We start from the raw sequence: 13,491 nt of genomic DNA, 5'->3' as shown, positions 1-13,491 counted from the left end.
ACTCTAAACCGATCTGGTGACAAACACATTTTGCTGCCCTGTTTTCAAATCGTCCACATGGCTGGGAGAACCTCCTCAGATTAATGCAGATGAAGGGAGTTAGATATGCATAGTGTACTGTTTTTTTCTGTATATATGAATTACAAATCAGCCTTTACTTAAATCATGTTTCTAGTCTATTGCATAGTTACAATGTGTAATCATTGATGTCCCAGGAGCATGAGTGGTAAACACTGTTGAAGTGTATAATTGTAATACATACATGCAGACACAGCATCATTCAAAGAATGGAGTTTGATACACCTGGTATTTGATATGACTGGAAAAACACTTGCTAAATAGCGAATTTCGTAAATTAACTTTGACAAAAAAATATGCACAATCGTTTGTTTCTACATTACCATTTTCCTCTCAATTGTAAATTTTTTGCTTGACTCGTTATGACGTTATAATTACTTAGATTTGCTTCCACCGTAATTTTTGTCAGCCATCTTTGCTGAAGAAAGTCACCAGGGACGGGTGGCTCACGTCAAATTCGATATGATTGGTCATATAAAAACCTTGGGACCCAAATGCATAATGAGTGCTCTAACGCCCCCTTGTGGTGGTCTGGAGGAATGACACCGTGACGCAGGTTACCTCTAAGTCCCGCGGTGTAAGCGCAGAACTTTTAAAGGAGTAACCACTGTATGTATAGCGGCAATGTTAGTGGAAAGTCAGAGGAAAGTAAGAAGGTTGTAGAAGTGTGTGTATTAGAGTGAGTGAGAGCTGTTGACTAGTGCCATTATTGGCACAGTGTGGAAGGAAGCCAGTGGCTTGAGAGTGTAGGCGACAGCACTCCACCCACCCAGAGAGCAGCGTCAGGCCAGGGGTGGGATATGATCCTACCTGGTAGAGACAGTGACACACACTGCGTAGCTGCGGAGGGAACTCGCTGGAGGAGTTGATAATGGCCAGGAAGAACCGGTCTGTGATCTGGAGAAGGTTCCGCTGGTTCTCCTCAAGGTTCTCTGACTGTTCTAGTCTACAGACAGGGAGGGTGGAGGGGACAAAAAGAGAGGAGGCGGGGAAAGAGAGGATGGGGAGGGTCCTACAACTGTCATTCATGAATGAAATAAAAAGTAAAAATTGCCTTGGTAACTTCCATTTAACAAGGTTACCCCCCCATAATTGCTCAAATCGATGTGCTATCCCTTACCACCACACCAGGCTACCACGGTCTAACTAACTGGTGGAATGCTTCCAGTGAAGGTTCCTACCTGGTTGTGTCCACCTCAAAGCTGATGTTGTGCCACTCTGGGGTGGTGACGACCCCTTTAAGTAGAGGCTCAAGTAGCTTCTGTAGGTACGCCGCCCCGTACACCTGACAAAGAATTTCAACGTTAAAATGGATTTAAAATGTCATGCTTGGTGTGAGTGCTTCAGGTTCTACCATTTAAAATTGTCTGTATGGGAGAGAAATGTGGGTTTTACCTTGAAACAGAAAGTCATGATTTTACTGGCCAGGCTGTTGCCTCTGAACAGAGTCTGCATAGAGTCAGCCAGCTCCACCTCCTTGGAGAACATGTTCCACAGCAGCTGATACAGCAGGTGGCGGGAGTCGAACAGCGTCACCAACACACGGGCCAGCTCGTCCTGAAGAAGACACACGCAGACAAAAACTCAAATACACAAAAATGCGTAAACACCTTTCTATAACTACTAGAACTAACACACTCATACTAGCACAGGGGTGGCCAACCCTTTTCCTGGAGAGCTACATGAGATGCAGGCTTTTTCGCCTTGCACCAACATGTCTGATTCTACTAATTAATCAGCACCTTGACTAGCAGAAACAGGTGTGTTATTGTAGTGCTCTTCAGTGTGAAGGTTGGTCACCCCAAGACGAGACAAAAATGACCTAGTGCTCTTTTTCGTACATACCCACTGGGATCCTGGCACCACATTGGCCAGTGCCATGGCGATGGGCAGCTCTCCCTGGTCTCCCATCATGGTGACCAGCTCCACCAGCCTCTCAAAGCGGTCAGCTAGCACCGTCTCTGCCAGTGTGTCAAACTCTGTCCCCTGCTGGAGGATCTTAGTCAGAACCTCCATGAAGGTGGCCCGTGTCTGCAGGTCCTTATGGTAGCCCAGACCTGGAGAAGGATGGATGGTTGGGGGAGGAGTGAGAGAGAGACAGAGCGCCAGAGAGAGATGAAGGGTGGAAGTGGATACAGGGACATTTTAACTGAGGTTTGATTGTTCATTTTGGAAGCTATGGTCCTTGGTAGATGGAAGGACTAATGTTATGGTTTTCTGGCACTATAAAAATGTAGAGAATCACTACTGCTAAAGTAGATCACCGATAGAGTGCATTAGTCCGCTGTCCACGTTGGCGTTGAGGAGGTTGGACATGGCCAGGACAGTACAGTGTCTGAGGGAGGCCAGGCGTCGAGACATGCCCCTCTTCCTCCCAACCACCGGCTGGCCATCATCCTCCACCTCACTGCAATCATTCAGCAGGTTCATAAACAGGGTAAAGTACCTGGGTACAGGGGGTAAAGCAGGGTTCAGAACACTTAACAGGCAGTTTGAATTCAAATTATGTGCACATTTAAGTTAATGTATTCCTTTACTTCTATACAGAAAACACAGATAGTTTATTTTGCGTGTGGAAATGTTACAGCATGCACAGTAAACAGAAAGCTGAAGAGCAGCAACAGATAACTAAGTCTCTCTGGATAAGCACATCAGCTACATGACTAAAAGGTATATGAGTAAAGCATGTTGTAGTTACTTGAGGAAGAGCTGGGACTTGGCCTCCATCAGCTCCACCCCGTCTCCCTCCTCTGGCTGTAGAGGCAGGCCAGCTAACAGAGACACCACCGCCTCCATACTGGCCTGGTCCAGGTCTCTGGTCAGACACTTGATATCGTCATCAGCAGCCTGGTTGGAGGTGCCCATCACCCAGTCTGTCAGGTACTCCACCATCTTGTTCCTGGAAGAGACGTGGTGAGGGGTTGAATTAACAGAAATCGTACAACAACAAAAAGGTTCATTATCGGTAGCCGTTAAAGGGGCAATCAGCAATTGCTACAGACATTTTTGGCCTTATAAACGAATGATGTATACCAGAGGTGTGGACTCAAGTCACATGACTTGGATTCGAGTCAGACTCGAGTCACAAATATGATGACTTGCAACTCGACTTTAACACCAATGACTCGTGCCTTATGACTCGACCTGACACCCTCCCCAAATATTAAAAATMATGCTATTAAAAAAAAAGTGTGCAGCGCATCAACTCTTCATTTAACGGATTACAGTTTGAATCGGACAGCAGCCAATCAAATTGTGCCCGCTGAGAAAAAGTTGCACGTGGCAGTGCAGAGGAACGTCGGTGGGTGAATTCAGATGGAGCCCTTGGAAAGATGACGCTGTGTCAACAAAAAACGGATATAAAGATGACGCTGTATCAACAAAAAACGGATATAAAGATGACGCTGTATCAACAAAAAACGGATATAAAGATGAACGCTGTAATACAAAAAACGGATATAAATGACGCTGTATCAACAAAAAACGGATATAAAGATGACGCTGTATCAACAAAAACGGATATAAAGATGACGCTGTATCAACAAAAAACGGATATAAAGATGACGCTGTATCAACAAAAAACGGATATAAAGATGACGCTGTATCAACAAAAAACAGATTGCAACTTGCAAAACATGCGGGAAGAAAATTACAGACGGAGGCGCAACAATTTCCAACTTTGTTCGACATTTGAAGCTGCACAAAGAACGGTAAGTCGTGGCTAATATAGCCGATAGCTATATAATTTATAACTTTACTAGTGTATCATGTAGGCTAACGTAACGTAAAATCAATGAGCCTCCACAAAGTCAGTCAGTGCGGGAACGTGATCATTGCACCCAAGATTGAGCTACAACTGGCTAGGCAGTTGGTAGCCTAAATCCTGCCTGATGTTACTACTGTTCCTAAAGCCTTTGACATATGTTGGCCTAGTGTAACCATACACACAGTGTGTGTGTGTGAAGGTTGTGGGATTGTGTACAAGCCTACATAGCCCGATAGCGCACCATAGCGATCCTCGATAATCAATCATTATTTGAGGGGGYGTCTTTCTCAAGGCTACCCATGTATTTCCATTGAAATCAAGTTAATTTGGAAAGTAATAAATATATAGATATTTTTAAAAGCATTCATGATTTGCGTAAAAGAGTAAACTATTACTCTTGTTAAAAATATGAAATGTTATTACATTTGGTGAAGAGCACATTATGACTGGTTAAGGACTGGAAACTTGAGACTTGTAAAACAATGACTTGGTCCCACCTCTGATGTATACCCATTGAGTCTTGAAGAATATAACTTATAAATGCCTCATGAGCTACGTTCAACTGTCGTACCCCATAAAGACCCAAAATATAAGCTTGTTTTACGCCAATGTTTGTAAACAAACAATATAGCCTCAAAACATGGTTAAAACTATAATTTTATATCAGGGATTGTCAGTCCATAGCTTTGTCTATGAATTTGAGAGTGGTTATATTTCTCCAGCCCCATCCCTCAGCTTTTTACCAAAACAGGGAGACACTTTTTTATTGTTTGAACTGCTGACTGACACTTTAAGTAGCGTTTGGCTAGAGTTTAGGTCTGTCCAGGAAGGGGTGCTGTCTGTCTCTCACCTGAACTTCATCTCCTGGCAGAAGGACAGGTCGTCTCGTCTCTCCATCATCACCTCCACCAACTGGCACAGCTTGGTCTTCATCTGGATGGCATGCAACGTGTTGCCCAGGATACGCACGTACCTGGGGGGTGAGATAAGACTGAATAAGGTCCTGAAGATGGACAACTGATTAAGCATTTCATAAGCTGAGTTAAAAAATATATATATATTATTTCACCTTTATTTAACCAGGTAGGCTACAACTGCGACCTGGGTGAGTGAGTGTCTCTCACCTGACCAGGTTGAGCATCATGGTCTCTATGCTGGCCTGTCCCAGGTGCTCTGAGCTGCCCTCAGCATGGTTGTCCAGTAGGTTCTTCATGATGGCGATGGTCTGTTCTACAAACTGCGTGTTAGTATCATTGATGGGGACCTGCAATAGTACAGAGACAAATCCATGAAATCAGTCTTAACTACATTCCTGCTAATGTCAACGGACCAATATTTGATAAAGAACTAATAAAATGTGATATGCTGATTGCAGCAGCCTACCTTTCCTAATAAGATTTTCTATGCTAATACAATTCAAATCATTGGTTAACGTGCCCCCATCCTCCTCCCCAGCCCATCCACTTACCGGCCCCTGTGTGTCGAAGAAGCGTCCGATGCTGTTCCTGAGCTTGTTGAAGAGCATGTGGTAGAGGACCGGGCTGAGCTCCAGCCCCAGCAGCTCCTTGACATTGGTGCGGACATGCAGACCCACCCTCTCATGACCACATACCAGCAGAGCCAGCAGGCGGTCCAGGAACCTGCCCAGGGGGGTCTCAGTGGAGGAGGAGCAGGTGGCTGAGGTTCCAGCGTTGGAGACATCACAGGAGCCCACAGAGACCATTGAGTACTTGCGTTCGCTCATGGGGCCCATGGGGGGGCTGTAGGTGGCAGGGCCACAGGGCTTGCTGCGCTGAGACAGACACACCCCGCCCAGAGCACAAAGGAAGCCTGTCATGTTGATCCACTCCTGCAGGGGGAGACAGTGAGCAGGTATTTAGGTAGAGTTTGGAGCAGTGGTTCCCTGTGTTATTTTTATTAACGGTGAAACAAACCTAAATCCTGAAATTGAAGTGCTTTTACCTGACCGTCCTCCACCTTGTTTTTGGGGAAGTTAAGAATCTGTTTGGTGTCCTGCTCCCATTTTGCAAGCGTGTCCTCCCATGCCTGGGGTGAGACGTGGAAACAAGGAGGGATACGTCAAATACTAGAGGGATGTAAGCAAGGATAAACTGTATTTAATATTTCTCTATTCTTTCACACCTCAGTGTTTCCTGTAGTGGGGTGCTCTATCCTTCTCAACAAGGCCATCACTCTCTTCTGCAGGGTGGAGCGTCCTACCAAACACATAGTGGAACACGTAGAGGGAGTCATTTTCTGAAAGCATTGGCCTATATAGTGACTCTCAGACCACGTTAAAGTGGTCTACAAAACACAATGTTTTTACTGACCGGTGGCCATCATGTTGCTGACGGAGGCAAACTCTGTGAAGGTGGCGTAGTTGGGCAGGATGGTTTGGACGGGCACCTCGTCAGCGGAAGAGCGGATGTCAGCCTCCTCACACAGGTGTCTGAAGCAGGACATGGCCACCAGCACAGCCTCGGTGTCAGGGCTCCACAGAAACATGTATAGACACACCTCCAGTTTGGTCTGAGCCTGTCTGCAGATGGGGATTCCACTGCCCTGCGTGGCACACTCCTGGAGGAGCAGAGAGGAGTTAGACATGTCCAACACACGCAAAACTCTCTAGACGGTTTTCCAGACCTAAGCCTCGTCCTAGACTAAAAATAATGTTTAATGGAGATTCTCCATTGAAAGTGCTTTTTAGCCCTCAATGGTTATTCTCATGTGAGGTTAGAGCCCTTGACCTCACCTTGTTCTTGAGGAGGAACTTGTTCCTGCAGATAAGGATCTCCCTCAACCACTTCAACACCTCCGTACTGTTCACCATCTGGTGACCAATCAGCTTCTTACATATCAGGAAGAGAACCTGGGAGCTGCAATGGGATAGGCCAGTGTTAAAGCCCAATGGAATCTCAACACATGCCCCTAAAGACTGGGACTACTACTGAATCCATGACCAGTGTGTCTGTCTACATGGAATATCTCTGGACTGAAAAGCCAATAGAACTAAACCATGTCCTTGTACCTGATGTCCCAGAAGGTTTCAATGGGGGCCTCAGGGTTCCACAGCTCAATGGTCTCAGGCAGGTGCAGCACCAGCAGAGCCTGGCCAGGGAGAAACAGATACAGAGAAATGTGTCTTACTTGAAGTTGACAATTCAATGCTAGGGAATAGAGTTAAAATGGACAGAATGAGAAAGAATAAAGTAGCAGAGTGGATGGAGTGAAAGTAAGAGAGAAGGAGTATAAACTGACCTCCATGGCTTCCTGGGAGAGCTGGGCTGTGTTGGCCAAGGGCACCAGCTGCACCAGGCCTGCGATCAGCTCTGCTGTGCTGCTCTGAGTCTCCTGAGCCTGCTTCCCTGGGTTCTACAACACACACGTTAAACATGCATGTATGGGTGAAAGTAAGGGCAGAGAGGAAACAAACATTCACACAAGTGGAAGGGAGGATGTAAAACTATTCAAAACAGAGCCAAGGGACATTGTCTCAGTATGTATGTGGTGGTTGGTGTAAGACGTACGTGCAGCATGAGTTTGGGGTCGGCGTGGATGAGTTTGACCAGGACGAGAAGGAGGCACTTGTAGCTGCGTGTGTCCAGATCTGTGGTTCTCTCTTTGAACTTAAGGCTGGTGGTCATCTTCTCTTTAAATGACAGACTCTGTCAGAGAGAGAAGTTGTACCTTTAGGTGTAACTAAGACATACTTGTCCTAGTAGGTTGGCTTATATAGGAAAACAAAAGGTAAGTGGGTTTCCAACAATTGGTGCGACAGTGAGTGTGAATGTGAGTGTGTGTGTGGTCCCTTTCTCACCGGTGTCATGCGTTGTGGGGCGTGTGTGTGAAGGCCTTGCATCACTCGGCTCAGAGTGTCTGAGAACATTAGTCGCAGCTCTCCAGAGTAGCAGTACACTGCATCAATCTTAGACCACCAGTCCAGATCAGACTGAAGGACGAAGAGGATAAAAGAGAAGATCATTAATATTGCACTGKTGTAGGAACGGCAATTGAGCTCAACACCGTCCTATCAACTGTACTTAGACTGAACTTGGTAGTAAGTAGTAGTGGAGAAGGTACACACTTACATTGGTGATGATTCTGTGCAGGGAGTTGACCAGGACAAAGTGAAAGGTAGAGGGGGAGGACGAGGCCAAACAGACCTAAAGAGATTAATAAAGACAATGTTGTCAAAATTGCCGCTTTGACAGTGAGGTAAAGCATAATTCAGACATGGTCTGCACATTTCTCAACCGATGCACTGAGCTGAGCAGACTGACTGACCTTAAAGTGGTGGTTGTTGTGAGGGTTGATACGGAAACAGGAGACGAAGCAGTCGATCATGAGGTCCACGTCTGCATTCTGGCTGCCTGCCCCACGAGAGAAGGGCTTGGTGGGGCTGAAAAGCAGGGCCTGATGGAATAGATAGGAGGAAGAAGCTGCATGTCACCATCTGCAATATCCAAATGAACCAATTTCACAATTAGCCATTCCGCAAGGGGCATTGTGTAGTTCTGAGATGATTGGATGGGTATTAGAAAAATGGTCATAGCTCCATAGCGGTAGCACTAGCACAACAGTTGCACTTCTAAAGGTCTAAGGGGTAGCCGTAGGCATATCAATTAGGGTTTACCGTTCAGGACGTTGTAGATAGAAATGTCTATACAGAAAACGACATTGTCAATTTTACTCCACGACATAAATGACGAACATAAAACCCAGACAAGCATCCACAAGCATTGCTACACTCGCAATAACATCTGATAACCATGTGTATTTGATTTGACACCACTGCTGTAGCATTCCCTAGCCCCCAGATGGCAACATAGTGGTTGGTCGTTCTGACCTTGAGGTCCACCACAAAGGACTGCACCAGGAGGAAGATGCCTGAGTGGTCCTCCAAGTTGATGTAGGTGGAGGCCTTGCACAGTTTGACACAGGCGATGGCAGCACTCTCTGTTAGTTGCTTGCTGCCCCCCTGGCCTGCTAGGGCCTTCCTCAAGCTCTCCAGGAACAGCTTCTGTAGCAAGACAGAGAAAGCAACTATAAGTCACACTACCTATTTAATCTCAGCGTGTGTGTGTTCTCTCATCTCACCTTGTTGGCCTTGCTCTCCTCCACCACCTCTCGAGAGATGATGTGTGTGATCTCGGGACAGAGGATGAGGAGGATGATCTGTAGAGGCCACACCGCTGCCTTCCTCTTGGCACTCTCAGCAAAGCTGTCCACCAGGTCAAACAGCCTCTCCGCAGCATCTAAAGGGAGTGCACAGAGACAGACAGACACACACATGAGTGAGATAGCCCTAAACTCACCTAACTTCTTGAGTGTCCTTAACTGTTCCCTACAGTCCCTTTGAATCCGTTTTGAGATTTAACATGGAACTTTTTTAATAAGTGCATGTTGTGACAGTATCTGTTTCAGTTCAATACAAGGCTATTGAGAATACTGACCTGCCATGTCTGTCTGTGGTCTCTGGTAGAGCGTGGTAAACTCATCAGGGTAGTTCTCCACCCAGTTCCAAAAGGCCTGCGGAGGAACAAAAACATTTAACTGACAGTAGCTACAGTACCAGTCAGTCACAAGTTTGGACACACCTTCTCATTCAAGGGTTTTTCTTCATTTCTACTATTTTCTACATTGTAGAGTAATAATGAGGAATGATTTTCCAACAGTCTTGAAGGAGTTCCCACATGGTCCAACTCATCCCAAACCTTCTCAATTTCAGACAAACCTCATCCCAAACCTTCTCAATCTCAGACAAAAGGACAGATTTACACTGGTCTAATGTCCATTGCTCGTGTTTCTTGGCCCAAGCAAGTTTCTTATTATTATTTGTGTCCTTTAGTGGTGGTTTCTTTGCAGCAATTCGACCATGAAGGCCTGATTCACACAGTCTCCTCTGATGAGTTGATGTTGAGATGTGTCTGTTACTTGAACTCTGAAGCATTTATTTGGGCTGCAATATCTGAGGCTGGTAACTCTAATGAACTTATCCTCTGCAGCAGAGGTAACTCTGGGTCTTCCTTTCCTGTGGTGCTATGATGAAACTGATAAACAGTTCATCATAGCGCTTGGAAGGTTTTTGCGATTGCACTTGAAGAAACATTCAAAGTTGTTGAAATGTTCTGTATTGACTGACCTTCATGTCTTAAAGTAATGATGGACTGTTTCTCTTTGCTTATTGGAGCTGTTCTTGCCATAATATGGACTTGGTCTTTTACCAAATAGGGCTATCTTCTGTATACCCCCCATACATGTCACAACACAACTGATTGGCTCAAATGCATTAAGGAAAGAAATTCCACAAATTAATAAGACACACCTGTTAATTGAAATGCATTCCAGGTGACTACCTCATGAAGCTGTTAGAGAGAATGCCAAGAGTGTGCAAAGCTGTCATCAAGGCAAAAGGTGGCTACTTTGAAGAATCTCAAATATATTTTGAATTGTTTAACACTTTTTTGGTTACTACATGGCTGCATGTGTTATTTCATAGTTTTGATGTCTTCACTATTACTATTATTCAACAATGTAGAAAACAATAACTGGAATGAGTGACTGGTACTGTACGTTTCCATGAACTTGTACAGTTATTTTTTTACAACATTTAGAACGTTTGCATAGAAAATATATCATCTGCCTGCTACGGTGCATTTCCATTCAACTGTCTTGTCGATAAAAACAGTTGGACGTAAAGACGTCAGACGCCCCCAAAAAAATGTTTTACTAAAATTATGGCCAAAACCTAGGTGTCGAATAAACATGAAATTTGTTTAGGCAATTTGCGCATTAATAAATTGGTGACAGCCTGTCTGCCCTCCCTCCTATCTGCTTCATGTCTCAGTTAGCCCTCCCTCCTATCTGTTTCATGTCTCAGGTAGCACGCAAAATCCAGCATGGAAATAATGTAAGAATTGACTAATACATGCCATATTTAAATAAGTCTCATGTGGCAACGTATTGCAACGGTCCGTGCCATGGTGAACCTTGCACTCCTGTAAAATAATTGGATAGTGCAACTTGCATTCAGCCAACCAGAAAAGCAAGTCAAAGCAATTCAGGCCTTCTTGAAAGCCAGGATAATCCTTGTCCTGCAAAAATATGTTATTTTGAAGTTTWAAAAAAATGGATTTAGCAATTAACTGTGTAGTGGGGTTTTATAGTTGTGTCTGGCATCACATGCCCCGAATACCTTCTAAATTATTAGTCAATCATTTATTTTAAATACATTGTTTTCATCATCATTTGCCAAATAAACCTGGGTCAATGGTAACCTGCATAGTGATGTCCTCACCAGCAGCCAAGAGGTGGCAGTATTGAAAACCATGAATAACATAATACACCAACTTCATAAACATAAAACAGCAGCACTGAATACAGATATATTGGCACACAAACCTTTTCCAAACTGTTAATGACAGCAAGTTGGGCAGGTTTCTTCAGGGCTTTGAATTTGAATACCGTTTCTGAGAGGACGCAGTGAAAAGTAATAGAGTATTAGCAAAAAACATCAAAACACACAGAATCCAGGAGTTCAAAAATACATGAAGTATGACATACAGGGAATTGAGTGAGTAGCTACCTTGGAGCAGTCTTTTAAGTTTGAAGCAGTCCACATTGATGTACTGCATGAGCTCTATATCATGGACATCCACAGTGTCTTCTGAGCAGACTGTCAGCTCCTGCAACCTGGGGGAGAATACAATGGATAAGGAATTTTAGACACTGCCAAGGAACAAGTTCATCCTGTCAAACATGAAATCTAGAGATTTTATTCTACCACAGCTTCTCATTAGAAAGGAGGGAACGAAGAGGGCGTGGAAGAGAGGGAAAAGAGGACAACCTTGTAGAGAGGCTGCCTTTTTGACATCCCATCATCCTTCAAGACAGAACACTGACATGTGTATCAATGATGTGAAACGTTCAGAATGTTGCAGATAGAAACATTGCCCCCGACGAATGATGTGGCGGTCCTCGTCTCAATTATTCCAACTTACAGTGCATTCGGAAAGTATTCAGACCCCTTAGTTTTCTACAGCCTTATTCTAAAATTGATTAAATTGTCCCGTCCCCCCCTTATCAATATACACACTATGCCGCACAATGACAAAGCAAAAACTAGTTTTCAGAAATGTTTGAAAATATATCTTACATTTGCATAACTATTCATACCCTTTACTCAGTACTTTGTTGAAGCACCTTTGGCTGTGATTACAGCCTTGAGTCTTCTTGGGTATGATGCTACAAGCTTGGCACACCTGTATTTGGGGGGTTTCTCCCATTCTTCTRTGRAGATCCTRTCAAGCTCTGTCAGGTTGGATGGGGAGCGTCACTGCACAGCTGTTTTAAGGTCTCTCTGGAGATGTTCGATCYGGTTCAAGTCCGTGCTTTGGCTGGGCCACTCAAGGACATTCAGAGACTTGTATTGAAGCCACTCCTGCGCTGTCTTGGCTGTGTGCTTATGGTCGTTGTCCTGTTGGAAGGTGAACCATCACCCAAGTCTGAGGTCCTGAGCAGGTTTTCATCAAGGATCACTGTACTTTGCTCCGTTCATCTTTCCCTCGATCCTGACTAGTCTCCCAGTCCCTGCCACTGAAAAACATCCCCACAGAATGATGCTGCCACCACTCTTCACCGTAGGGATGGTGCCAGGTTTCCTTCAGATGTGACGCTTGGCATTCAGGCCAAATAGGTCAATCATGGTTTCATCAGACCAGAGAATCTTGTTTCTCATGATCAGAGAGTCCATTATGTGCCTTTTGGCAATCTCCAAGCAGGCTGTCATGTGCCTTTTACTGAGGAGTGGCTTCCGGTTCTCCTATCTCCACATATGAACTCTAGAACTCTGTCAGAGTGAACATCGGGTTCTTGGTCACCTCCCTGACCAAGGCCCTACTCCCCTGATTGCTCAGTTTGGCCACGCGGCCAGATATAGGAAGAGTGAGTGGTTCCAAACTTCTTCCATTTAAGAATGATGGAGGCCACTGTGTTCTTGGGGACCTTCAATGCTGCAGACATTTTTTGGTACCCTACCCCAGATCTGTGCCTCGAAACAATCCTGTCTCGGAGCTCTACGGACAATTCCTTCGACCTCGCGGCTTGGTTTTTGCTCTGACATGCACTGTCAACTGTGGGACCTTATCTAGACAGATGTGCGCCTTTCCAAATCATGTCCAATCAATTGAATTTACACAGCTGAACTCCAATCAAGTTGTAGAAACATCTCAAGGATGATTAATGGAAACAGGATGCACCTGAGCTCAATTTCAAGTCTCATAGTAATGGGGCCGAATACTTCTGTAAATAAGGCATTTTTTTTGCAAAAATGTTTTAAAACCTGCTTTCGCTTTGTCATTATGGGCTTTTGTGTGTCGATTGATGAGAAGAAGCCTGTAAATTAACAATGTGGAAAAGTCAAGGGGTCTGAATACTTAGCAAATGCACTGTATGTTGTGTGGAAAGACATTTCATTTGTAAGTACTGAAATTATATAAGTTGTCATGGTAAACTTGTTGCTCATGAGAGGCTGCAAATATTCACCAAATTTCATGACAATAACTCAAAAGGGACAGGAAATATTCTTGTTTAACTTCTCTAGGGTAGGGGGGAGCATTTGAAATTTTAGATGAAAAGCATGCCCAAAT

General features: G+C 44.6%; 1 protein-coding gene across 5 annotated transcripts in view; it reads right to left on the bottom strand.

Annotated features, from left to right (window-relative positions):
• LOC111960720 (neurofibromin) overlaps positions 1–13,491 on the bottom strand; it is a 104,949-nt gene that overhangs the window by 73,068 nt on the left and 18,390 nt on the right. For all 5 annotated transcript variants that reach the window (XM_023982908.2, XM_023982906.3, XM_023982907.2 and 2 more), the window contains exons 5-28: positions 11,430–11,536; positions 11,246–11,313; positions 9,298–9,373; positions 8,942–9,099; positions 8,691–8,864; positions 8,129–8,257; positions 7,933–8,007; positions 7,662–7,793; positions 7,372–7,509; positions 7,103–7,216; positions 6,873–6,952; positions 6,597–6,720; positions 6,175–6,421; positions 5,987–6,060; positions 5,807–5,890; positions 5,313–5,693; positions 4,969–5,108; positions 4,695–4,817; positions 2,777–2,977; positions 2,343–2,524; positions 1,924–2,135; positions 1,474–1,635; positions 1,260–1,363; positions 889–1,024 (exon numbers count right to left, since the gene is read on the bottom strand). In XM_023982908.2, the coding sequence (XP_023838676.1) occupies positions 889–1,024; positions 1,260–1,363; positions 1,474–1,635; positions 1,924–2,135; positions 2,343–2,524; positions 2,777–2,977; positions 4,695–4,817; positions 4,969–5,108; positions 5,313–5,693; positions 5,807–5,890; positions 5,987–6,060; positions 6,175–6,421; positions 6,597–6,720; positions 6,873–6,952; positions 7,103–7,216; positions 7,372–7,509; positions 7,662–7,793; positions 7,933–8,007; positions 8,129–8,257; positions 8,691–8,864; positions 8,942–9,099; positions 9,298–9,373; positions 11,246–11,313; positions 11,430–11,536 (3,421 nt within the window). The remainder of the gene's footprint in view (positions 1–888; positions 1,025–1,259; positions 1,364–1,473; positions 1,636–1,923; positions 2,136–2,342; positions 2,525–2,776; positions 2,978–4,694; positions 4,818–4,968; positions 5,109–5,312; positions 5,694–5,806; positions 5,891–5,986; positions 6,061–6,174; positions 6,422–6,596; positions 6,721–6,872; positions 6,953–7,102; positions 7,217–7,371; positions 7,510–7,661; positions 7,794–7,932; positions 8,008–8,128; positions 8,258–8,690; positions 8,865–8,941; positions 9,100–9,297; positions 9,374–11,245; positions 11,314–11,429; positions 11,537–13,491) is intronic.

The sequence above is a fragment of the Salvelinus sp. IW2-2015 genome, linkage group LG4p, assembly GCF_002910315.2.
Source record: "Salvelinus sp. IW2-2015 linkage group LG4p, ASM291031v2, whole genome shotgun sequence".
NCBI classification, from domain to species: Eukaryota; Metazoa; Chordata; class Actinopteri; order Salmoniformes; family Salmonidae; genus Salvelinus; species Salvelinus sp. IW2-2015.
This window is presented reverse-complemented; position numbering and strand designations above follow the sequence as displayed.